Source organism: Nannobrachium achirus, assembly GCF_963921795.1.
Source record: "Nannobrachium achirus genome assembly, chromosome: 3".
Classification (NCBI taxonomy): Eukaryota; Metazoa; Chordata; class Actinopteri; order Myctophiformes; family Myctophidae; genus Nannobrachium; species Nannobrachium achirus.
This window is the reverse complement of record NC_137812.1, coordinates 16,279,113-16,306,999: the sequence shown is the minus strand read 5'-3', so window position 1 is coordinate 16,306,999 and position 27,887 is coordinate 16,279,113. Positions and strand designations below refer to the sequence as shown.

General features: G+C 41.8%; 1 protein-coding gene across 1 annotated transcript; it reads left to right on the top strand.

The window, feature by feature from the left end:
- Window positions 1-1,122: 1,122 nt before the first annotated feature.
- Window positions 1,123-14,554, top strand: LOC308282014 (low-density lipoprotein receptor-related protein 1-like; the record flags this gene model as incomplete). Its single annotated transcript, XM_080722363.1, has 6 exons — window positions 1,123-1,206; window positions 1,307-1,420; window positions 6,458-6,645; window positions 12,596-12,807; window positions 13,170-13,330; window positions 14,546-14,554. 6 exons carry the CDS (start codon window positions 1,123-1,125, stop codon window positions 14,552-14,554), a joined length of 768 nt encoding a protein of 255 aa, XP_080578489.1.
- Between the last annotated feature and the right edge of the window lie 13,333 nt (window positions 14,555-27,887).

The following is a 27,887-nucleotide window of genomic DNA, read 5'->3' as shown; positions in this document are numbered from 1 at the left end:
CTTCAGAAACTGGTTACCCCCCCTCAGGAAGGAGATCTCTGGTCGCCAAACAAGGAATGGAGATGACCTGGACACTCCAACATGCAAAACTGAGAGATACAAGAAATCACCAATCCCATACATGTGCAGACTCTTAAATGATAATGGATTCTAGATTTGTGTTTTTAGGTTATATGGACTTTTAGATAGGCAAATGCATTTTATGATTTTATGATTTTTATTGTAATCAGCAAAATAATTCAGTGTTTTTTAATGGCACCTGTCTTTTTTAAACATCTGTGATTATGCTGAAAGTTGAATAAACATAATAATGAAGCAACATTCTCCCACTGCACAACTCCACCCCTGATAGCAAAAAGTGAATGATTTTTTCTGGTTGGCCAGTCAGGGAGTCTCAGGGACCAATCAGAAGGCTGACAAACGGTGAATTGATGCTGCCAGGGTCATCACTGTGCTGCTCCCCTTACAGTATATCATCACTGTCCGGCAGAAACCTTGTATCATATGTACGTTTCTTTTGTAAATAAAGCCCTGCTTCTCCATACTAGACTGTCGCACAAGACAGTGAAAATAGAAGATCTACAAGCACACAACGCCTCGCACCGCGAGGCGTTGTGTGCTTGTAGGTCAGCTATTTTCGCTAGTTCAAAACAAACAAACGGTTTTGGACATACAAGGTTTCCACCCGACAACGATATGATTCATTGGGCTTCATGGGTTAGGGTTAGGGTTTCTCCAGACTGTCTCAGTCTGGCTTTAATGCCTGCAGTCCATTCTTAGTTTAACTACCCTATATTAACATTTCCTAGATCCACACCAAACTTGCCACAAACAGTGTTCAGTGGTCTGCCACACCAGGGGCCACATGTGGCTCCCAGGGGCCTGGGGCTCTGCCAGGGGCCCCTGGGAGCCACATTGATCCAATCAATCCAAAAATAGACTGTAACAGTATGTGGTATGTGGTGGGTCGGTGCAGGCAAAAATGCCAGAGACACTTTTTGTTCCCAGTCCGTCTGCCTCCAGCTCAAAGTTAATTGAGGAAGGAGAAAAAAAGACACTAATCTCCCCAGTGTGTTTTTAAAGGTAAATCAACTAAAATGTGATGTCTTAGTTTCTCTAGACATGGAGCCCTTCCTCATCTTTCTCGATGACAAAAGCCTGAAGAAGATGAACTTGGACGGCTCCAGCGTCTCAACGCTCAAACAGGTGAAAACCATTAGCAACACATCCTATCCTATATTCTACACAGTTATAATGCTAGAATGTATTTCTGTCAGAGACTTACACAACTGCTGTGGTGTTACAGGACTTGGAGAGGCCATGGGCTCTGGACTTTGACTATCGGCAGCAGATGATCTACTGGACAGAATTTGTCACCAAGATGATCAGTCGCATGCACATCAATGGCGGTGGCACCCAGGTCAGTGTGACAATGACAACTATGAGGACAGATGACTGGGGAGGGAAACAGAGATTCTCAGTTGAGTTGATTTATTCTGGATTATGGCAGTCGTAAGGAAAAACATGATCACTGTTGGAAATACCTGTAGTCCAGCAGGTTTTTCATTACGATTGCCATTGTTCATAATACAGAATAAATCAACGCTACTGAGAATGGGTGTGTAGCGTTATTCTGACGACCCATTAGTCAGAGGATGCCTAAACCTAACCTTAACCCTAACCTCAGTAAAACTCTGCCTAAACCTAACCCCAGTAAAACTCTGCCTAAACCTAAACCTAACCCTAACCTCAGTAAAACTCTGCCTAAACCTAACCTTAATCTTAACCCTAACCTCAGTAAAACACTCCCTAAACCTAACCTCAGTAAAACTATGCCTAAACCTAAACCTAACCCTAAACCTAAGCCTAACCCTAACCCTAAGTCGGACTAATGGGACGTCTTGGTCTGTGGTGGTAAACACAATTCACACTGCAATCACACCTGTTGCACCCTGGTCAAAATGACTTCCTGCGGGTGCGTAGCATTGATCTGACACGCATTAGTCCGAAGTTGAGTTTGTCCGACTCTCCCCATTACTAACCCTATCTCTAACCCTAACCGAACGTATAGCCACGTACAGTAGTCAGAGAAATGTTTTATTTATTTTATAAATAGTCCATCTTTTATTCAAGGGGGCAAGTTGATGATGTCTGATGTCATTAACTTACAACAGCTATTTCCAAAATAAATACAATATTTAAGGTTTTAATTCTTATTTTTAGTTATCAAGGGCAACTATAATGAATGACAGAATATATGGCTTATTAGCCAGGGATCCTTTAAAAGGCAACCCAAATGTCTTCTCATTTACCGCTGTTAAAAAGTCGTCCTATTTTTTAAAATCAACAGTCCTCGATAATCCATTACATGCATGTCTGCTCTGATCAATGAGCCAGAGTAAACAAGGAAGCAAGGCTTTGGGGGACAGGATACAAGAAACGGTTGTCCCGCCCACTGTTTCCTGTCCCGGACATCCGTATCCGGTTTCAACGGATTGTGGGGACTCTAGTGTACAAAAAAAAGTCTGATCAGCGATCATACTTTTAATTGTTTTATGGTTAAAAGCATAATAAATTCTCAGGTTCCTCGGGCCTGGTGGAGAGAGACAGCGTATTTTTTTCGGGTTCCTCAGGCCGTGGCGGTAAATGTGTTAAAGTGACAAAACCCCGGCATACAGTAGTATATGTTATGTAAGAAGAAAGCACTGGAGCAACATTCGTTTCTGGTGAAAGATTATAGACAAGATGACATGTTTATGTGATTTGATCAGTTTGGAGTAGGGTTGGGACTCGTTAGGATTTTAACGATTCCGAGTCCTTAGCGATTCCCTCTTAACGATTCCGGTTCCTAACGGTTCTCTTAACGGTTCCAATATATATATTTTTTCATATTTTCTGACATCCATTATACAATTACATAATAAACACAACTTAAACCATGGAAAATCAGCTTTATTAAATGACTGCACCCATTTAACTTGGCTTGAACACTGTTCAGTTAGGTAGTCTGGCTGTATGCATGAGTCCAACATGTTTTTTTTTTTTGGTTTTTTTATACATATATTTATATATATATATATATATACTCTATGAGCGGAGCTGGCCGTTTTTGACGTGAGCGTGAGCGAGCGACTTTTCAAATGGGTCTGAGTGGAGCGCCGACCTCCTCCGCTCCTATCCGATCCTGTTGGGGCCGCGTGCCACATGTTGCCAACAAACAGTCTCTCGACTAGTCCGTGGCAGCGCTGCGCAGCAGCGTGTAGAGGAGAGGAGACAGAGAATTCCCTTTATCAAGATTTCACAAAATGTATCTATCATCCACACAAGTAGGCTAGGCTATGTTATAATAAGTAGCCTACCTTGTGTCAGTTAAGCCAGTCAAAGGATACGATTTGAAATGCAAGTGATTTGGCTGAATGAAAAGCACACGACACGAGTCGCCTCCCTCTCTCGGTTGTGGTAATCAACAATAACCAACAGGATTTAATATTGCCCGTCTTAAAATACAATGCCAAGATTGCCTAGACAGATCTCCATCAAGCCGAGGCTCACATTACCGCAGGCGTTTGTGTTGGGAACACACTGGCGAAGGAGAAAGTGTTTCGGACATGGTAGGAAACTTATTTATTTATTTATTTTTTGCTGCTTTTTGACGACCCTGAGCGGAGCGCGGAGTGCGCGGTGAGCGAGCGATACGCAAATCAAGGTGAGCGGCGGAGCGGGGGGGACCGGAGCGGCGGGGGGGGGGGGGGGGGGGGGGGGGGGACATGAGCGAAGAGCGAACGGTACCATAGACCCCTGGAGCGCGGAGCGGCTTTCTGTCCCGCTCCACTCCGCTTGTGTGCTCTGCCTGACGTCACCACTCACCGCAGCTGCTAGCAATGGAATGCATACAGCTAATGTGCGCTGATGAGACCCGTTAAGAGAATCGGACCGGCAAAAATGATTGACCCGGTTCTGGAACCGGTTCCTAAAAAGAACCGGTTTCGGGTCCCAACCCTAGTTTGGAGTCTACGGTTTGGATGAACTTGTGTGCAGTTCTGAAGCCACTCGGCAAAAAGCAGAATGGAGAAAAGCAAGATGCTATTCATATTATTCAACCTATTCAGTGGTTCTCAACAAGTGGTCCGGGGTCCACCAGTGGTCCTTGAGGGGGCTCCAGGTGGTCCCCTGCTAAATGACGGAGAGTTGGTAACCAAATGGACCCTTGTAGATCTTTGACTGTTGAGAATGTAAAATGAATGGTTAAATTATTGTTATACCATGTGCATTCATTAAATTACAATAAGTCCACACAATTAAGAGAATTTAAAAATTGTTATGTGGATCAATGTTTGCATGTAATCTCTCCTTGTACCTTATCCAACGATAACACAATATAATATATAATATATAATACCAGTAAGACTCCCTAATCGGGAGATAGTCGCTTATCTCCACAAATAGGCCAAAAGTTTGTTTTACCAATTATTACACTCTATGTGAACATTTACATCAACAAATCCCAAGTACTGGTTTTTAGGGGTGTAACGAAGGCTCTCAATTGCGCTCAAGACATACGGGCAGTTGACAGTTTGCCATGGTTACTCATTGAAGTTGAATCTCCATATATGGAGATAACCTACGCATCACACTAAGTCTGACCTCACCAGCCCATATTTGGGCATGAGCAACTTATGTCTCCATATATGGAGATATGATGACATCACACAGTCCTCAGCCGATGATGTGGCGTGATGTCATACAATACACAAACGAGCCCTACAGTATAAAGGGGCAATTCTTGCCAGGAAAGAAGCATTTCTTCGACTCAGACCTTATCGCCAGGGTTGGCTTATAGCAGCTGTCGGTAGATAATGCCGGTCTTATATAAGGGTCATTTGTGTACGGTGTGATTTGCCATGGTTACTCATTGAAGTTGAATCTCCATATCTGACCTCACCAGCCCATATTTGGGCATGAGCAACTTATGTCTCCATATATGGAGATATGATGACATCACACAGTCCTCAGCCGATGATGTGGCGTGATGTCATACAATACACAAACGAGCCCAGATATGAGCAGGGCAAAGGTGTGACGTGTGACGTGTGACGTGACGGACGTGACGGCCGGCCGGTGGAGGTTTTGAGGTTTTGCGACCTTACGGTCGCAATAACCAGTAAGACTCCCTAATCGGGAGATAAGCGACCGTTGGTCGCTTATCTCCACAAATAGGCCAAAAGTTTGTTTTACCAATTATTACACTCTATGTGAACATTTACATCAACAAATCCCAAGTACTATGCAGAACGACCCATTTCAAGTTTTTAATGTACAACAATATTTAGAAAATAGGTCTACAAGCTGACAGTCCTCGTCCCTTATATTCCCATAGGTTATATGGAGATCTCAGTGTTTGTCAGTCCTTGTTCTTGTCTATATCTACTGTAACAGTCCTTGTCCCTTTATGCCCATATATGGAGATCTCTTAACTGTAAGTCCTTGTCCCTTTTATGCCCATATATGGATATTCCTGATGTCATCAGTATATGAACATATATGGGCTTTCTGATATGCCCATATATGGAGATCTCTTAACTGTAAGCCCTTGTCCCTTTTATGCCCATATATGGATATCCCTGATGTCATCCGTATATGCCCATATATGGGCTTTCTAATATGCCCATATATGGAGATCTCTGTATCTCCATATATGGGTATAAAAGGATACTTCAGGTCTGACATCAGGTTTGTTTATATTGGGTTGCTAGGTTTGACATCACAAACTCTATGGGCCATCTGACCTAGAAATCTATATTTGGGCATAGATGACTCATCGTGACCTCATCACACGTCGACCGCACGTGTGACGTGCGGTCGACCGCACGTGTGACCGACGGACGGCCGGTGGAGGTTTTCATACTAAACTGCGACCTTACGGTCGCAATAATAGTTTTGGGGTCTGAGAGGCTAAATCTCATCGCTACGTTTTACCAGGGCAGGGAAACTCTCTCCTGTCAGGTGATAAGAAGCATGAGCTCAGTTCAGGGCTCTCCCCAGGTTGGCATAGGAAGAGCAGCACCCAGGATTACAGTTTAGGCAATTGGCACTGGGTGAAAAATAGGTTACAAAATAGTGGGATAAAAAAAAATAATAATAATAAAAAGCTATGACTAAATACAATGACTTTTTTTCATTTTTTTTTATTCAACAAATCTACTGGACTCAGTCATGTTATGCTTGGGTGTGTGCAGGTGTCACTCTCCCACAACATAAATCAGGCATTAGACACCATCACAGCCGGCCAAAAAAAAAAAAACATTTTGGTAAAAATAAATCTTACAACTAAAACTAGACTAACAATAAAACATTTCAGATGACTAAAATGTGACTAAAGCTATAGCATTGTCCTGCCTAAGAAAGAGAGAGAGAGTAATAAGACGTGAGTTTATCCAGAGCACATTTCTTGTTACAGGTCCTTCACCGTGAGTCAATTCAAGCACCATATGGTCTGGCTGTTGACTGGGTGGGAGGAAACCTATACTGGAGTGACTATACCCGGGACACCATAGAGGTGTCCAAACTGACCGGGGAACACAGAGCAGTTCTGATCAACACCGGCCTGGGCGACCCACGTGCCTTGGCTGTGGATGTACGCTACGGGTAAGAGCACTCTGGTGAATGCATTATTATTTTTACCCACCATGTTAAAAAAGTGGAATTTAAGTATCATGTGAAGTTGTCACTACTGTGTGGTTAAAATTGTGTGATTATCTAAGGTTTCTGGAGCTCCTGTAAGACAAACCTCAAACATATTTCACCTGTTAGGCCTAATCAAATCTGGGAATGGACATTGAAGAGTGAAAAAAAGGGAATGCTATTTCGTGGCCACTAATTACAATTATTTCTTTTCCACAAATTAATTATTCGTGGCCACGAATAACGCACCTACCGAGATTTCCGCATTGTGACGTTGTGGAGGTCTCGGTAGGGACATCTCCTGCAATGCTAGTGGAGAGCTACTCTATTGGAGAGCTACTCTATTGGAGAGCTACTCTATTGGAGAGCTACATCACCAGCTACATGCAACGTTTACTTCAAGCTTGATGGTTTGATGGAGGGACAATTAAAACATGATTTACTGTATATACAATGAATGAATACAGGCACTTCACAGATATACAGTACTTTACATGTTTAAACTCCATTGAGAAGTGACAGAGCTCTATGGCTTTGTGCGCCCACCGAGGCGGCGCCGACACCCAGGCAGCCGCCACGGCTCCTGCTTCCTCCCCGGGGGGTCCGCGGACCACCGCCTGTCACCCCGCCCTTCAGGGACACCCAGCGCCGTTCCCCATTAATGAATGAATAATAGTCCTACAGAACACATGACATCTGTAGCTGTAATGCCACACCAGTGCTTAATTTGTTAATTATTAGGAGCAATGAATAAATACATATAGTCTACTATATAGCAGGGGTTCCCAAACTGTTTTGTCTCAGGGCACCCCATAAATTGTTGTTATCAGAGGCACCCTTACATTATAATTTTCACTCCCAGCCCCTGATATTTATAGCATATCGTCCTTGTCGGGTGGAAACCTTGTATGTCCAAAACCGTTCGTTTTGTATTTATCATCTATAAAATGTATTTAACTAGTAAAAACAGCGTGCTTGTAGATCGGCTGTTTTCACTAGTTTTGTGCGACGGTCTTGTATGATGACGCAGGGCTTTGCTTTACCAAAAGACGTACACATTTGAAACTTGGAGATACCAGTAAGACTCCCTAATCGGGAGATAAGCGACCGTTGGTCGCTTTTCTCCACAAATAGGCCAAAAGTTTGTTTTACCAATTATCAAGACATACGGGCAGTTGACAGTTTGCCATGGTTACTCATTGAAGTTGAATCTCCATATATGGAGATAACCTACGCATCACACTAAGTCTGACCTCACCAGCCCATATTTGGGCATGAGCAACTTATGTCTCCATATATGGAGATATGATGACATCACACAGTCCTCAGCCGATGATGTGGCGTGATGTCATACAATACACAAACGAGCCCTACAGTATAAAGGGGCAATTCTTGCCAGGAAAGAAGCATTTCTTCGACTCAGACCTTATCGCCAGGGTTGGCTTATAGCAGCTGTCGGTAGATAATGCCGGTCTTATATAAGGGTCATTTGTGTACGGTGTGATTTGCCATGGTTACTCATTGAAGTTAAATCTCCATATATGGAGATAACCTACGCATCACACTAAGTCTGACCTCACCAGCCCATATTTGGGCATGAGCAACTTATGTCTCCATATATGGAGATATGATGACATCACACAGTCCTCAGCCGATGATGTGGCGTGATGTCATACAATACACAAACGAGCCCTACAGTATAAAGGGGCAATTATTGCCAGGAAAGAAGCATTTCTTCGACTCAGACCTTATCGCCAGGGTTGGCTTATAACAGCAGTCGGTAGATAATGCCGGTCTTATATAAGGGTCATTTGTGTACGGTGTGATTTGCCATGGTTACTCATTGAAGTTGAATCTCCATATATGGAGATAACCTACGCATCACACTAAGTCTGACCTCACCAGCCCATATTTGGGCATGAGCAACTTATGTCTCCATATATGGAGATATGATGACATCACACAGTCCTCAGCCGATGATGTGTCGTGATGTCATACAATACACAAACAAGCCCAGATATGAGCAGGGCAAAGGTGTGACGTGTGACGTGACGGACGTGACGGACGTGACGGACGGCCGGTGGAGGTTTTGATACTAAACTGCGACCTTACGGTCGCAACAAGGTTTCTGCCCGACAGTGACGATATTCATTTACACCTCCGTATTATGTTGGTGTGCCCATGGATTCTTGGGACATGAAAAGTGTGCCCATGCAGAAAAAAGGTTGAGAAACACTGCTTTACACACTCTTACAATAAAACATAGCCTCACAGCTAGAAGGTCCTGGGATGGATTCCCTCATCTGTAGCTGTAATGCCGCACCAGTGCTTAATTTGTTAAAGGACCAGGTCACCTCTGGTACAACCAGATCTTGTTTTATTGTTGTGTGGGACACGATCAACACAATCCTGAATTATTTTTTGTGTTCAATCTGTGTTTTTAGATATTTTAGTATTTCAGCCGATTTCAGCATGCAAGGTCATATGATGCAAAATGCATCCTATGACCAGTTGCATGCTGAAATACTAACATATCTAAAAACACAGATTGAACACAAAAAATTATTCAGGATTGTGTTGATCGTGTCCCACACAACAATAAAATAAGATCTGGTTGTCCCAAAGGTGACCTGGTCCTTTAATTATTAGGAGCAATGATATTTATAGCATATCGTCCTTGTCGGGTGGAAACCTTGTATGTCCAAAACCGTTCGTTTTGTATTTATCATCTATAAAATGCGATGCGAGGCGTTGTATGCTTGTAAATCGGCTGTTTTCACTAGTTTTGTGCGACGGTCTTGTATGATGAAGAAGGGCTTTGCTTTACCAAAAGACGTACACATTTGAAACTTGGAGATACGAGGTTTCTGCCTGACAGTGACAATATTTTAGTGATTAAGATTTTGAGATAATAGCTATTTTGGTTAGAACTGACTGAAAATAACTTTGTACTTCAAGTTTAAAATGATACAAAATATTTTTTCAAGTGTCCAAATAAATTCCAAATATTATCAAATGATCTCGTGGCACCCCTGGACTGCCGTCACGTCACCCACTTTGAAAACCCCTGCTATATAGGTCCATATACGCCTACTTGATTTAAGGCTCTGCCAAATTACAACATAGGGTCGCCGTGACATGGCTTATTTAATCAAAGCTTTATGGCTTTAGCTCACCAAAAATAGCAGATCTGCAAACTCGCAAGCATGTTGTGTATAGAGTCTGTAGACCCACGCGAGGCGTTGTGTGCTTGTAGATCGGCTGTTTTCACTAGTTTTGTGCGACAGTCTTGTATGATGAAGCAGGGCTTTTCTTTACCAAAAGACGTACACATTTGAAACTTGGAGATACGAGGTTTCTGCCTGACAGTAACAATATTTTAGTGATTAAGATTTTGAGATAATAGCCATTTTGGTTAGAACTGACTGAAAATAACTTTGTACTTCAAGTTTAAAATGATACAAAATATTTTTTCAAGTGTCCAAATAAATTCCAAATATTATCAAATGATCTCGCGGCACCCCTGGGGTGCCGTGACGGCAGTCCAGGGGTGCCGCGAGATCATTTGCCCCGTCACCCACTTTGAAAACCCCTGCTATATAGGTCCATATACGCCTACTTGATTTAACAATAAATAGGCTCTGCCAAATTACAACATAGGGTCGCCGTGACATGGCTTATTTAATCAAAGCTTTATAGGCTATGGCTTTAGCTCAACGCGTGCCTGTTTGTTAGGCTATTAGTAATCAGAGGAGAGATAGAGAAAGTGCATGTGTGCGGGGCAGTGGGTGAGTGTGGGGACTGAAACCAAATGGACCCACCCGTTAACTGTAAGCGTAAAACGGTAGTTGGCACGGAGCGTGACACGTCCGTATGTCTGTCCATCTATCTATCTATCTATCTATCTATCTATCTATCTATCTATCTATCTATCTCTGCCCCCCTCTATCTATCTATCTATCTATCTATCTATCTATCTATCTATATATATATATATATATAAACTTTATTACAGGCTCAAGGCCCACAGGGTATAAAACAATACATTACACAAACAAGATAAAAAATAAACAAGAAACAGTACAGTACATTTACCCAGCCCCTCCGGAGCTAAAGAGGCACTCATGCCAGTGTCATCTAATGGTAGAAGTGTACCTGACAGAGCTACATCCAGGGTCTGCCATCAGTCCAATTAATCCATTCAAGGAGCGATCCAGTCTGCACATGAATTTATAAGTCAGGATTTCTCAACAGAGCCATGAAGGTGGTGAGACCCAAAGTATCTATCTATCTATCTATCTATCTATCTATCTATCTATCTATCTATCTATCTATCTATGCCCCCCCTCTATCTATCTATCTATCTATCTATCTATCTATCTATCTATCTATCTATCTATCTACGGTATCTATCTATCTATCTATCTATCTATGCCCCCCTCTATCTGTCTGTCTGTCTGTCTGTCTGTCTGTCTGTCTGTCTGTCTACCTACCTACCTACATCTATCTGTAGACCCACCACGTTCTGAGCTTGTAGTTCGGCTATTTTTCGCAGTTTGGCGACCAATCCCGACCCTCCACGGGGGGTTCTTGGGTCTGTTTTGTTATCAAATGATATCGTTTCCCCCAACATGGAATATAGGCTATACAAGGCACACTAGTGCACGAGTCCACGATGCTGTCTGTCTGTCTGTCTGTCTGTCTGTCTGTCTGTCTGTCTGTCTGTCTGTCTGTCTGTCTGTGTCTGTCTGGATGGATGGATGGATGGATGGATAGATAGATATATGGTTGGATATATATGGATATATGGATATATGGAGATAGATAGATAGATAGATAGATAGATAGATAGATGGACGGACGGACGGACGGACGGACGGACGGACGGACGGACGGACGCGGACGGACAGACAGACAGACAGACAGACAGACAGACAGACAGACAGACAGACAGACAGACAGACAGACAGACAGACAGATAGGGTTAGGGTTAGGCGGACGGACGGACGGACGGACGGACGGACGGACGGACGGACGGACGGACAGACAGACAGACAGACAGACAGACAGACAGGGTTAGGGGTGATGGATGGATGGATGGATGGATGGACGGGCGGACGGACGGACAGATAGACAGACAGACAGGGTTAGGGGTGATGGATGGATGGATGGATGGATGGATGGATGGATGGATGGATGGATGGATGGATGGATGGATGGATGGACGGACGGACAGATAGATAGATAGATAGATAGATAGATGGACGGATAGACGGACGGACAGACAGACAGACAGGGTTAGGGGTGATGGACGGACGGACGGACGGACGGACGGACGGACGGACGGACGGACGGACGGACGGACGGACGGACGGACGGACGGACGGACGGACGGACGGACGGACGGACGGACGGACGGACGGACGGACGGACGGACGGACAGACAGACAGACAGACAGACAGACAGACAGACAGACAGACAGACAGACAGACAGACAGACAGACAGACAGGGTTAGGGGTTAGGGTTGGTAGATAGATAGATAGATAGATAGATAGATAGATAGATAGATAGATAGATAGATAGATAGATAGGTAGATAGATAGATAGATAGATAGATAGAATCTGTCTAGATAGATAGATAGATAGATAGATAGATAGATAGATAGATAGCAAGGGGGGCATAGATAGACAGACAGACAGACAGACAGACAGACAGACAGACAGACAGACAGACAGACAGACAGACAGACAGACAGACAGACAGACAGATAGATAGATAGATAGATAGATAGATAGATAGATAGATAGATAGATAGATAGATTTCACATTGCATGATGTCCACTAGTACTGCACAGTGATGGATGCCAGATGTGTTGTGGAAAGTGAAGCTGATGCAGTGTCTCCCTGTCAGGTACTTGTACTGGACCGACTGGGGCAGGAACAACCCCCACATAGGGAGGATAGGGATGGACGGCACCGAGAGGAGCATCATTGTGAAGGATAAGATCTCAAACCCTTTGGGCCTGACGCTAGACTTCAACAATGATCACATCTACTGGACCGATGCCGGGGAGGAGAATAGCATTGAGTTTGCCAACCTGGACGGAACCAACAGACACACAGGTAACATGCACATGTACACGCGTGTGTGTGCATGCGTGCACATGCGTGCGCGCACACACACACACACACACACACACACACACACACACACACACACACACACACACACACACACACACACACACACACACTCCATCTTCCAATGACATACATACACACACACACACACACACACACACACACACACACACACACACACACACACACACACACACACACACACACACACACACACACATACATACACCACACACACACACACACACACACACATACATACATACATACATACATACATACATACTTGACCCATAACACTTATTATCATATAATAACACTCTTTTGGTTTTGTCCATCTGTAGTTCTAAATCAGAGCATCCGCAGCATGGGCTCTATTACTCTGTTTGAGGATCACATCTACTGGATAGAGTGGACGACCAAATCCATCCACAGAGCCCACAAGACTCAGGGTACTGGGAAGACCCAGCTCTTCAGCAGCCCAGACTTCCTATGGGACATCCAGGTCTACCACCCCTCTAGTAGCGGAGCGGCTAACTGCTTTTTTTCACCAGAATCTTTCAGTTCATGATAAAAGCGTGAAAATTGGCATGGACAGTCTCCATGGATCACTTGACAAGAAAATTGTCCGAGGCAATTGAAATTTCAAGATGGCGGCCATTTTTCAAGATGGACACCACCGTAGTGAAGCAATTAAGTGATATAAGGGTTTATTTGATGATGCAAGCATGAAAATTGGCATGAACAGTCTCTGTGGGTCACTTGACAATAAGCAACCCACAGCTATTTGAAATTTCAAGATGGCGGCCATTTTTCAAGATGGCCACCACCTTACGGAGCACTGAAGTGATATAATCGTTTATTTGGTGATACAAGCATGAAAATTGCCATGAGCTGTCTCAAAGGCTCATTTGACAAGAAAATGCCCACAGTCACTTTAAATTTCAAGATGGCGGACATCTTTTTTAAGATTGCCACCACCTAAATGGAGCATTAGGCAATATAATTGTTTAGTTAGTGACACAAGCATGCTAATTGTTATGATCAGTCTCTGACAAGAAATCACTTCCAGCCACTTGAAATTTCTATTTTCAAGATGGCGTCCCACTGGATCCTCAAAAGATCCCTTTTCTCATAGAAATGTATGTATTTTTCATTAAGGAAAAAATTATTTTAGATTACGCTAAAGAACCACTTTCAACACATGATACAACTGTGTTGATCATAGATAGATTAGAAAATAGTCAATATCTGCACTACCAGGGCACAAACTGGATGGTGTACAGATCACACAGGATTTGAATGGCATTGGATGAACGATCGGACTAAGTGTAGGGTTACGGCATGAACTTAGTTGTATCCCTTGCATCAAAGTGCTTGGTAAAATGTGGTAAAATGATAAACTACTGCTGCTGAAGACACAGAAGATACCAAATATATCCATATTAAGAGGCCAAGAAGATCCCAGCACTCAAAAGCTTTGTGCTTTATCTGTGAAGATGAGAATGTAACGTCCCCTATACAGGACGCAATGATAAGCTTTGCAAGGAGCTTCTTGTCACTTAGATTCCTGGCACATTCATTAACCCTTTCATTAAGTTTCATTGTCATTGCGTCCTGTAAGGGGGACGTTGCACTGTCATCTTCACAGATAAAGCACAAAGCTTTTGAGGGCTGGGATCTTCTTGGCCTCTTGACATGATATCTTTGGTGTCTTCAGCAGCAGTAGATGCTCTCTTTTGGGCCCTTTCCAGCTCTGTGTTGTTTACAGCTTGAATGATATTTTGCCGTGTGTCTTGTCAATGTGCTTTCTATACCATCACCTTCATCTAGTCGGGTTGGACTAAGTAAGATAGGAAAAGCATTGATTTTATTTATAGTGACTCATATAATAGACTACATGACAACCAGGAATAGTCTGGTGACCACCAGAGAGACGGGTGACAGCCGGAATGTAGACGACATCCGGGAGCAGGTTGGGTTAGCGCCCCAGCTTGTGTCTTCCATGAGGAAGAAGCCCAACAACCCCACTGTGAGGCCTTTAGGAGGGCCATTCAAGCCACAAGCGGAGCCTGCATGCATCACCACCATTGGGCCAGGTGGAGCCTGCAGTACCATTGTGGCTCAAAATCCACCACTCCTGAGTGAAATGTCTGGGGCTGGAGTATGGTGCAACGCACAGGTCCTGGACCTGGTGAGACATAGGAGGGGCCCGGACAGGAGTCAATCCACAAAGCTTAGTCCCTCCATGCATGCGCTAGATTTTCCTCTCCCAGTCTCGGCCGAGTAGTTCCAGAGCGGTGGAGTGAATGGTCCTGTCTTTCTTTAATGGGACTGATGGTGGGTAGCTACCGGGACATAAATCGGGACTTAATCAACCCCGGCTGGGTCAACCAAGTGAGGGGCATGATGTTGCGAGACCCGAAATCCTGATGAGCTTGGGCTACATCACTGAGGTGCATCCATGCAATGTTTTTTTTTGTTCTGAAATAATGGAACATTTCTTGCAATGGTATCATAACCAAGATTGTGCTCTCTGCTGAATTGTTTTTCCTCTGTGACCTGCTGACAAATGAAACATCTGTCCCAGTTAGTTTTCTCAACTGTTATGATGGCTTCTGTCATGTCTTAGGCAGAGGCAGAGGGTTTATCCTTGAACCACATTTTACCAAGCACTTTGATGTATGGGATACAACTAAGTTCATACCTTAACCCTACACTTGGTCCAATCGTTCTTCCAATGCCGTTTAAATACTGTTTAACCTTGGCTCGGCTCTCCCGTGCTGGCACAACCTGTCAATTCAGGTGCAGCTATCTGTTTTGGGGTAATTAGACAACATTTGGGATACTAACTTTCAATTAGCTGACATTGAACCTCATTCTGAGTTTAACAGCAGTGATATATCACCAGCGTGTCCTGGTAGTGCAGATAATCTCTCTTTTCTAATCTTTCTATGATCCACACAGTTGTATTTTGATGTGTTAAAAGTTGTTCTTTAACATAATCTAAAATGGAATAACACCAAATCGTCCTTAATGAAAAATACATACATTTATATGAGAAAATGTACCTTTTGAGGATCCAGGGGGCCATCTTGAAAATAGAAATTTCAAGTGGCTGGAAGTGATTTCTTGTCATAAAGACTGCTCATATCAATTTGCGTATACTTGTGTCACTAACTAAACCATTCTATTGCTTAATGCTCCATTTAGGTGGTGGGCTGGTGGCAATCTTGTAAAACGGCCGCCATCTTGAAAATTCAAGTGGCTGTGGGTGGCTTATTGTCAAGTTACCCACAGAGACTGCTCATGTAAATTATCATGCTTGTATCACCAAATAAACCCTTATATCACTTAATTGCTTCACTACAGTGGTGGCCATCTTGAAAAATGCCCGCCATCTTGAAATTTCAAGTGGCTGTGGGTGGCTTATTGTCAAGTGACCCACAGAGACTGCTCATGCCAATTTTCATGCTTGTATCACCAAATATACCATTACATTACTTAAATTCTGCACTAAGGTGTTGACCATCTTGAAAAATGGCCGCCATATTGAAATTTCAATTGCCTAGGACAATTTTCTTGTCAAGTGACCCATGGAGACTGCTCATGCCAATTTTCACGCTTTTATCATAAAATGAAAGATCGTAGCACTTAACCGCTCCGCTGGCAGCCAGAGGGTCTGTACCACCTATTGTATAACACACCCTGACCATGGTCTATTGGTCACTCACTGAGAGCGTTTTAACATGGTCTCTTGGTATGAGAACCTCTCATTTAGAGAGAGGAACAAGCTAACCCAGAAACAGTTGCAACTTCAGGACACAATACAACAGCAATACTCATTTGAGCTGTTACCATCAGGCAGGAGGCTTAAAGTACTTATAGCTAAAAAGAAGGGTTACAAGAGTGGCCAATTTAAATTACTAGAAGCTGGGCCGCCCTTTGGGCGGCCCAGCGTCTAGTCGGCGACCTGGCCAACTCGGGAACGATGTAAATAGGGAATGAATGCCCCGCCCTTTAATGCAAACCCCATTATACCTGTTGTCATAGGACCCGTTTTGACCATCTGTTTGCCTGTGTCCATTTTATGTCCATATATGGAGATCACTGCAGATATAGTTCTGGGTCCATTTTATGCCCATATGCCCATATATGGAGATATCTGTCTATTTGCGTCCATTTTATGCCCATATATGGAGATCTCTGTATCTGTCTGTCTGTGTCCCTTTATGCCCGTATATGGAGATATCTGTTTATCTGCGTCCATTTTATGCCCATATATGAGATCTCTGTCGCTTTTTGTTTGTTTCTTCTTTAAGCAGAATACACAGCCTGCTTAAATCTGCATCATTCAAGATGCCCATATATGGAGATATCTGTCTATTTGCGTCCATTTTATGCCCATATATGGAGATCTCTGTATCTGTCTGTCTGTGTCCCTTTATGCCCGTATATGGAGATATCTGTTTATCTGCGTCCATTTTATGCCCATATATGAGATCTCTGTCGCTTTTTGTTTGTTTCTTCTTTAAGCAGAATACACAGCCTGCTTAAATCTGCATCATTCAAGTCATCCTCCCAGTCCCACGCTTTGTCGCTTGTCTTATGTTTGTCTTTGTCTCTTTTATTTTATTTTTTGGAGCGGACCCCATGAATGCCCCACCCTTTAATGCAAACCCCAATATACCTGTTGTCATAGGACCCGTTTTGACCATCTGTTAGCCTTTGTCCCCACCCTTTAATGCAAACCCCAATATACCTGTTGTCATAGGACCCGTTTTGACCATCTGTTTGCCTTTGTCCCCTTATGCCCATATATGGAGATCTCTGCACACACAGTACCGGTTGCGGAAAACTCTGATGTCAGACATCAGCTCCCCATTCGGGGATTCATTTTATGCCCATATCTGGAGAACGCGCGTGCCGGTGGAAGAACGGTTCTCGAGATTCACATACATACATACACATTCACCGAGATTTTTTGTTGACTCATGTGGCGTACGTGATGTCAGAGCCTTTTATGAAGTGATGTCACAATGAGTCAGCGATTGTGCCGATTTCCTCAGGAACAGCCTGATGTCAACAATCAGCTCCGCATAAGGAGATTCCGAACGTTTCGCGCCGTTTCGGAAAACCGCACATCGGGTCGGGTCGAGGCCCGGCACTGCACTCCGCGCCACGGCGGGGAACGCGCGTGCCGAATCTGAAGCCGGTGGGACGAACGGTTCTCGAGATACGCGGATTACATACACGCAGACAGACAGACAGACACGCAGAGACTTCTCGCATTTATAGATAGATAATAATAATGCATTTTTATGTAGCTCTTCCATTCAATCCTCTCAGCCCTTGATCACTGATGCTATGTTATGGGATGCATTTTAAATGTTTTATTTTTATTTTATGCATGTTTTATTGTTGTATAATGACGAATGTCCATTTTATGCTTGATGGACCATATGGTTTTCTTATCTTATCTAACTATTAATTTAGTGAATGTCTGTCCGTCTGACCTTCTGCATGCTGACATCACTGATACTGCACGGTTGTGTCGCTATGGTAACCATCTGCAGGGGGTGGAGGAAGTAACCAGTGTGCGCACAGCGAGGAAGCTGGATTCCATCTTGGAGAACTCCTCCCACCCCCTCCATCTAGAGATCACCAGTTACTGGAGTAAGAGAGGAAACGACCGCTTTACCTACCCAGGACGGAGATGTGAGAGATTAGGAAAATCTTTTGTACCGGCTGCCCTTAAGCTGTACAACGAGACACATAACGGACGCTTGAAAAGGTCTCCCTTCCTAACTTAGACTGACGGAACCTTTGCTGTATTGACATTGACCTCTAAGGAACTATTGCTGTATTGACTTTGACCCAAAAGGACCGTCCAGGAAGAGTGCTCATGTGCGTCTTGCGGTGACACGCTTCCTAGTTTCTTCTTTTTTCGCACTGATTTTTTTTGACTTTGCACTATTAGTTTGTGTTGGTAGTGTCTGAGTATTTTTGCTTTGTTTAACAATGACAGTGAGATACTTGTTTGCACTAACTAGCATTGACTGCTATGGTCTTTTTTGCAAGACACTTTATGTATATATACTTATATATTATTCGCCCCCTCTATTGATGCACCTTCTCTTTATTGGTACTGTACTGCTCTTTTTTTTGTTCTCTTGTCTCTTTCCCTCTTATCTTTTTTTTCTTACGTCTCTGTAACTTTGTAAATAACTGTATACTGCTGTGCTACTACTGGACAACTGAATTTCCCCCTTGGGATAATAAAGGTATCTATCTATCTATCTATCTGACGTCATAGTACTGACATTACAGACTGGCCTGGACACGGAACACCATGTATGGGCATAAAGAGACTCCTACATTCAATCACTCAGATACTGTGCACACCCCTGTGCACCCCCCACCCCCCCCTTGCATTGGACTATAGTCTTATAAAACAATATTTTGCCCCTACAGCATAACAGATGTATTTTGTATTAGAGTAACGGAAGGGGGTCATGCAAAACAGACAAATCTGGTTCTTCTACCACTTTATGTGGTCACATGTTCAGATACTGGATTCTGAGGCTTAAAACAGTGGTAAATCAGTCAACAACCTTGAGTTGGCTCATGGACCCCGCCCACTGTTGTGTTGCAATTGTGATTGTAACTAAATAACCTTGCAAGTTACAACTGTGTTTTCTTTCATTTATATCTATCATTTATATGGTAGAAGTGGTAGAAAAGCAATTTACTATTTGAGGGTTGTTGGGTTGTTGGCTGATTTACCACTGTTCATTCACAACTGAAACAGTGGTAAATCAGCCAACAACCCACTCCCTCTCATGGTAAATGGCTTACATCGTATTCATTAAATGCGTGCATGTTTTGTCCACCCTGCAGTGCCAGGTCATCCGTGTCAATGGAGCAACAATGGAGGCTGCAGTAACCTGTGTCTGCTCTCACCTGGAGGAGGCTACAAGTGTCCTTGTCCCACCAGCTCCTCCTTGGCAGCTGACAACAGCCAGGTGATTCACCTCACCTTGTTGACATTACTCTGTCAGACTTGATGTCTTTTGATACATTACTGATTCTAAAGGTAAGCCTGTGTCTCTCCCATCAGTTTGCCTGTAGGAACTGGAAGTGCATTCCTCTCTCGTTGAAATGTGACATGAATGATGACTGTGGGGACCGGTCAGACGAACCTGAGGACTGCAGTGAGTGGAGACAGAACACCTCAACAAACACTCATGCTTTATTATACAGTGTTTACATTGATTACAGTATTTATTACTGTGTACTCCAATGTAATTTTACACAATTTCCATTGTCATACAATAGCATGAACAAAACTGTCCATTCTCATGGACTTTTCTCCTCAGTGTTTTAACCAGTCAATCTGAACTTGCACGGGCATTGACTACTGGCACTGGTGTAAAGTAACTAAGTAGATTTACTTAAGTACTGTACTTAAGCACATCTGTGAGGTAGTGGTGCTTTACTTGAGTATTTCCAATTTCCAATACTTTTACTTCTACTCCACTACATTTATTTGAGAACTTTAGTTACGAGTTACTTTGCAGATATAAACTATAATATTATAACACATACATACTGTAAACCACATTAGCCCTATTTTTTACCTAGGCTAATTGAAAATAGCAGATGTACAAGCTCAAAACGTGTCACATCACGACACGCTGTGAGCTTGTAGATCTGCTATTTTCAAACATTTTGTACTTTTACTTTCAGTACATGTTGATGCCAACACGTTCATACTTTTACACACAGTATTTCTATATTCCAACATTGATACTTGATACTAAGCAAAATATGTGAATACCTTTTCCACCACTTCAGAATCAGAATCAGTTTCATTGTCACACACTGTAGCAGCTTTACAGGTGGAGACGCTAACCTCTCAAGTTGTACCTCGCCCACATACGATCACTGTGGCTTGCATACAGGCTGACTTGTTCCACCAGTGTCAATTAACTGAACTGGAACTGGAACACTATACAGTTTGAGCTGATACATTGGTAGTCTCTACTGAAAATGTTTTTTTCCCTCTTTATTGAAGAGCTGGAGATTTTGTGTTGATTACTAACACTACCTTTAAGCTCTCTCTCTCTCTCTCTCTCTCTCTCTCTCTCTCTCTCTCTCTCTCTCTCTCTCTCTCTCTCTCTCTCTCTAAACAACAGGTAAACCAAAGGCCACACTGAAAGCTGAGCAGACAGTCATACCAGCAGGGGGCAGTGTTACATTGACCTGCTCTGTGGAGGTTTCATCTGGATGGAAATACTGGTACTACAACAACCAATCACTGATCATACAGGATGATCACTCTGCTGGACTGTAATAGAATTCTTTAAGCATCATACTTATACTAATAATAATATAATAAATTGAATTCTAAGAGGGTGGAGTGCAATGAAATACAACATTTATTAACAATATATGTAAGAGCTCTGAGACAACACCCGTGCAGAGTGTTGCCTCCTGTTTCTCAGGCATGGTCCCATTATATACACTGACAGGAATACAGGAATACAGGAATAGCAGGGGTAAATCAGAGACATCCATATAAGGCTTTAGTCAGGAACAGTTAGATGACAGGACACGACATTCTGGTGACAGGTGAGGGAGTGCCTCACTCCATGGTTGGCCTGAAGCTTAGAATATAAATCCTGACACGCCACTATGTGAATGACATGACTCTTCTGGTTACTTTAGAAACAAATTAGTAGTTACATTTATTTAGAAATCTATCACATTCCCTCCTTAAATGTAATGAGATTTGTTTTCCATCTGCAGGAGGATCGAAAATCAGTTTCATTTTCATCTGGTAGGGGCGAAAACCACTTTCTTGGTAAAATTCCATCCTACGACCCTCAGTCTTTTGAGCGATCACTTCGTAAAGCCAGCATTTTGTTTGTGTATGTGTTTCTCCTGCACTCTTCTCCACTTGAATGACTGAGTCCCTTCCTCATAGCAGTTTGTTTGACAGCGTCCTTCATAGTGGATGGGATGCAAGGCAGTTAGGGTATGTCCCTTGCACAGTTCCATCATCTCATCTGGTTGGGATGCAAGGCGGCAATTCCATGGTGATTTCCCAGACATCTTTTTGGTTTCCATACATCTCATTTTTATGGCTCCGTCTCATCTTTCATGTATGGTTTAATTTATTGGATTTCACAAACTGGAAATAGAAAGCTCAGCACCAAGGGTTATGACGTCCTATACTAGAATAATTTTTTTAATCTATACAGCCATCAACATTCTGTATTTTCCAACATGGCAATGGGGAGCATTTATCAATTTGTAGTACAAAATGGTCATAAATAGTTCAATAATGAATGATATCTTATATTTTTACATACCTTAATGTGTGGAAGTATTTTCTTACCATAGGGTTTAGATATATTTGACATATCTTTCCTTCCATTTTTTCCATTGTTAGGAGTGTTCCTTTACCATATTGACTCAATGTTTTTGGAAACATTTTGACATCTCCTGTAATTACATTTCATCTTCCCAACGACATTCCATAGCATAGACATGTTGTTATGGGTTTAGTTAGTTAGTTAGTTTGTGTTAACCACACATACAGTATGTTGGGAAGAAAGAATAAATCTGTTAAAACATTCACTAAATGATTCGTGGGAGAAAATCTTTCGTTAGACAAATCCAATAATATATTTCATTTCCGTCCAAAATGCGATGAAACTCAGGATCCCTATAGAGAAATCAAAAGTATAGTTAGCCATGACTTTTCTTTCACCTTCAAAGGTGACAACCATCACATGTTTAAATATAGGTCCCTATAGTGCATTCACCATTATTTCCCAACAGACCAGTGATTCTCAAAAAACACTGTCCCATTCATTCCCATACATATTATTATATACCCGGGTATCAAACAATCATATTAGACTTACACTCTTTGGTGGTTCAGGCTTGTAGTTTTCCATACTGTATTTCCAATGCATGTCAACTGGTCATGTTCCTCTGGCACTATAAACCCAGCAGGGGTTCCTCTAGAAACTGAACCTGAAATTGTACTAGCCAATCTTATAAATATATCTACTAGAGAAAACTACTAGAGACAACAATTCTGAACTACTAATAGCCTAGCCTAATAATCCTAAAAAACGAATTCTTCTTATACGAATTCTTCTTATACTTCTTTTAAATCTTATACTTCTTTTAAAATCCATATTACCCAATCCTAAAAAACGAATTCTTCTTATACGAATTCTTCTTATACTTCTTTTAAATCTTATACTTCTTTTAAAATCCATATTACCCAAAATCCATATTACCCTCCCCCCTTTTTTGATAAGCACTGGCAACATATATTCAGTTCCCAGTCCTCAACATAAGGTCTTTCTAACTGAGCATGACCTATAGTAAAGCTCACAACAGCAACAACCTGTTGGAGCAGGGAGATACAAATACATATAAACACCCCCCCCCCCCCCATGAGGCTACCGCAGGCAGAAGGAAGGAGGAATAGATAACTGAGCAGGCAATGATCAGCTGACTGCCACGTCAACTGTGACGCAGACTGGTGTAGTAGCAGTGTATCAGAAACCGAATGCAACCGCATTGACCCATTTGTCGCGGGCTCCATTCATTAAACTCCCAGGAACTACATGGATAGTGCTTATTAGTTAAATAAGAGGGTCCAATTTGCTAACAAAACGCTATCCCCTCAACACTGATTATTTCCGTCCTTAGAAACCACCGTTATTTATTCCCTATTAACTAAAATAGAAGTAGACAACAACCAGTTCACTGGTTTAAGCCCGCAATTGACTTAACAACATAAATACTAAACTCCACACTGACTTTCCTATGTATAGAGACATATATTTTTTTATAGAAACACATATTTTTTCCTAGAATCATATACCCTCCTTATGTACATAAACATATATTTCACCCTAGCATCATATATTATTTTCCTAGGCACAGGACTCTCCCCTTATTTTATGTAGGAAATTGGTACAATTCAATATTGCCTATCTGCTTTTGCAATGTACTGTACTATTTTAACAAGTTTCAACATTACTCCTATAGATATCCTATGAGTGGATTTAGTACCTCCAAACTCAACTCCCTGTACAATCCCCTTTCAATCTCGAATCCTAAATTACAGACATTATTTCGACCTTGTCCACTAATGTTACTTGAAGACGACACTGTTCCTATCCAGCTATTCTCGTTTACCCTTGTGTGACACAAGCTTGAACTGCTGAACTGAACCCCCTCAGACCTTAACGGTCAGTGGCCACACCTGTTGTGATTTAACCCAAAAATAAAACACTATTTTTGCTGCCTGCCTGTATTTTTGGCCACCACAGAGTTAGACAGTATCCACACACTAGTAGGTTAACTAAAACAGCTTTAAACTTTGCTCGAGTACGCATGTCAATACACTTAAAAACACCATTACTTTTTTCTATTTTAGTCATTAGTCCCAAGTTAAACTAGAAAGATGCCAAATGTCCATTGAACTCCTATAGTTCCTCACGCCTGCATCACTCCTAGGTTATGCTTACGTATAGGTCTTTGGATTATTTTAGAAATGTCTCTTTTTTTTTTTTTTTTTTTTTTTAGAGTTGGAAGAGAACAGGAGAATATGTTATTGGCTTATTTTAAACACAAGTTAAAATGTAGGCCCTGCTCTCTTATTCAGAATATATTGGCAACAAACAATCTGACTCAGATATCCCTGTTGTTTTCTTAATCCCATGTCATATTTTAGACCAGTGGTTCTCAAACTTTTTACGCCAAGTACCATTTCATAAAATACTTGGTCAGAAGTACTACCTGTAGTATAATATAAATATTTCACTCTATTTATATATTTTTCCTTATTTATCTTTTTTGGAAACTCCGTTGAGTATCACCAAAATGGTTGCCCATGTACCACCAGTGGTACATAATAATTAGGGCAATGCAACACTCATCCTATGTAAGTGTAAAAATTAGGTTTGTATGGTTAGACAAATCTTAACTATTTCCCTGGGACCCTCCTTATAAACCCTAAGGACTACGTATGGCTAGTGCAGGGTTAAAGAATATTTTATCTTTTTGGGTATCATATTTTTCCAGTGGGACAATTTTCTTCACAGACTGTGTTATGCCTTGAACGGTTTAAAACCATTTCAATATATATAGTTATGGGCTTATTAACCATAAAGTATATTAAATAGGGTTCAAATTTAAAGAACACCTTTTCCCATCAATACTTTTTCAGTCAGTCCTCCTATATTTTAAATCCATATTTTAAATATTTTCTTACTGGACTATACAGTTAATATCCTATCCATCTGTATGTATGATATTGGCTGAGGAAACATCCAAGCCTCCGTCAATAAGATATTTTAGTCTACATAGTTGTATTCTTTATCAAATGGAAGCCACTAATCTTAATCAATCCTTTCTTCCCAGAGCTATGGGTACTCACCACCTTACTACGACCCCACCATCGCTCCCCTGTCACGTTGGCGCCACACTGAGAGAGGAATTACTACAAACACCACACAGGAAAAAACATAGTGATTATCCATCCAAAGTGTTCATACGATGTATCCTTCATGTTCCTTAAGAATGTTCGGTTCCACCCAGGGTTCTGTGTGCCCCCCACAGAATCAAAGCCATGCACCTGGCTTCAGTAGTCATTGGAATTCTTGCAGTCCCAAAATGTCATTTGAGTAACATTCTCAGTGTCATGTTGTCCCCAGTCCAACACGTGTTCCCCCGATGCGGAACTAGTCCATATTGATGACCAGACTTGTCAATGTGATTGCATTTGCCCTCTCCCAGTATAGCCCTAAGCGACCGGTGAACCTCTGATGGACACGCAGTAAGCAGAGTAAAGGATTTCCCCTAGGTCTATGTTTGAAAACCTGGCTTCTCCCAATATGATAAAACAAGACAACCACACAATGTCTTTACACTAATGCTACGATCATCATTATCATCAGTATTCCGGTATTTAATTATAATTTCAATGATAATGCATAAGTAGTAAATGTCATGCATTCTTACAAGTACTTTACAGTTACACAGAATCTTCCTTAAAGCAATTCTGTCAATACTTTTGCCATGAACAGATAGTGTTCCCCCGAACAGTTGCTGTGAGATAATTGTTACACCTATTCTTTAGGTTCTTCCGCATAGGCCCACTGTAAAGTTTTCTCAAATCCTTGAATTCAATTCTTACTTCTCCCTTTTAAGTTTCTTATCTGTGCTTTGCGGACACTGCCGTTGTGTATCTGTCCCATTAATGACAGGCACAAAAGTAGATAATATTATGTCTATTTGCATATGGGAAAACCCAATGTATATTGGATATCTTAACTTCACAATATTAACTGTACTTATCTGTCTATTTGCACATGGGAAAACCCAAATATATTGGATAATTTTCACTTTACATTGAACAATATAAACTTCATGCATTTAATCCTATTATAGCGTTGTCTGTCAGTTTATTCTCCTTAGATACATTTTTATGTTACCTCTAGTGTTAAACACATGGGTGATACTTGGAACTAGGCCTATAAACAATCAGTTAGTTTATCCTTTCTCAAATAAATTGTCATGTCACTGCTTAGACTACAAAATAAACCAGCTCTCCGAGCACTGCTCTTTACACAAGCTGAAGCAGAGATGCGAAAATACACTGACAGATTGACAACTCTTTTTTTTTTCTATTCTATTCTATATTAGGAAAAATTTCACTGAACCATTTAACTTCTCGTATGTGGCACCTTGCATAAGCTAGAGTATAGATCACACCACCACTTTGCTTGAGTTAAGATTGAATCAGATGAACATTTTGTTTTCTTTTAGCCAACTATATATATTTTGTACTGACTGTCTATATTTTGCCCATAAGTCCTGACCCCTTAATCCTTCTCTGATCTACAAAAATAATAACCTGACAACAAGCTGACAATAGCCTATTATAAATGTTCATTAGTTTATACAGTCATTTTTATCTTCTTGACAACATAACAGCTAAACTGTAGATTAAAGCATTCATGCTTTGACAAGCTTTCCTTCAGTTCACTGGCTGAAATACAATCTTTCCCAATGAGTGTACAAAAACAAGGAAAATATAAGACGTCCCTTTTCCCTATACCGACATCGTTTCCCACAGCCCCTAACTGTCACTACTGTCAAAGTATGGCACCTGTTCCTAAATGTTCCTTTATTCTACACTGTCCTACAAGCCGAAAGATCGTAGACAAAAATAGCATAATGACAATCACAGCCTAAGCTGTTTCCCAATGAACTATTAAACTCTACTTCAAAACATGTCTGTAGTGTGATTCTTACCCACAAATTCAGCCCTTAATTCCTTCCACAAAGCAATGCCAACCGATTATACTAACAATTAAGAATAGGTTGCTACCCAACCTTAATTTAACCCTGGTAAAGTCATACCAACCAACAAGCATTTAACTCTAAGTTAAACTCTAGAGGTCAACCCAGACTCATCTGATCCTCACATAAATATAAATACATCCCTTAACTTTTAAACATCACTGTTTACCAAACAATGGGATTACTCTGTCACAACTATAGCCTAGTTTCCAATCACTGCAGCTACAGTATACATTCACTATGTTCTACTTAAATATTAAGACAAAATTAAGCCTTTGTAACCATTCCAATCAATGTTCTCCAACATGCCTTGAAAACAGCTGATCTACCGTTCTGCTAGAACAGACTCACAAGTTTACAATGGTCTACTCTCATGGGTTTTCCCTGACCCCAACGTGTCCCTGGGTTTTAGATTTAAATCAAATAATGTCTATTTAATTGTGCCGAGGTTTCTTTTGCTGTATGATTATGCAAGCGCTGACGCACGAGAACAATCGTCTCCTCAATGTAGGCCTATACGCTTCTTCGTATCGCCAACGCTACTAAAATAGCCAGCAAAGGAACCCTTGCCTGCTGTGACCCTGTATCTCATTTAAAAATAGCAGACCTACAAGCCCACAGCGCAGCGCATTTCACCGCGCTGTCAGCTTGTAGCTCCGACG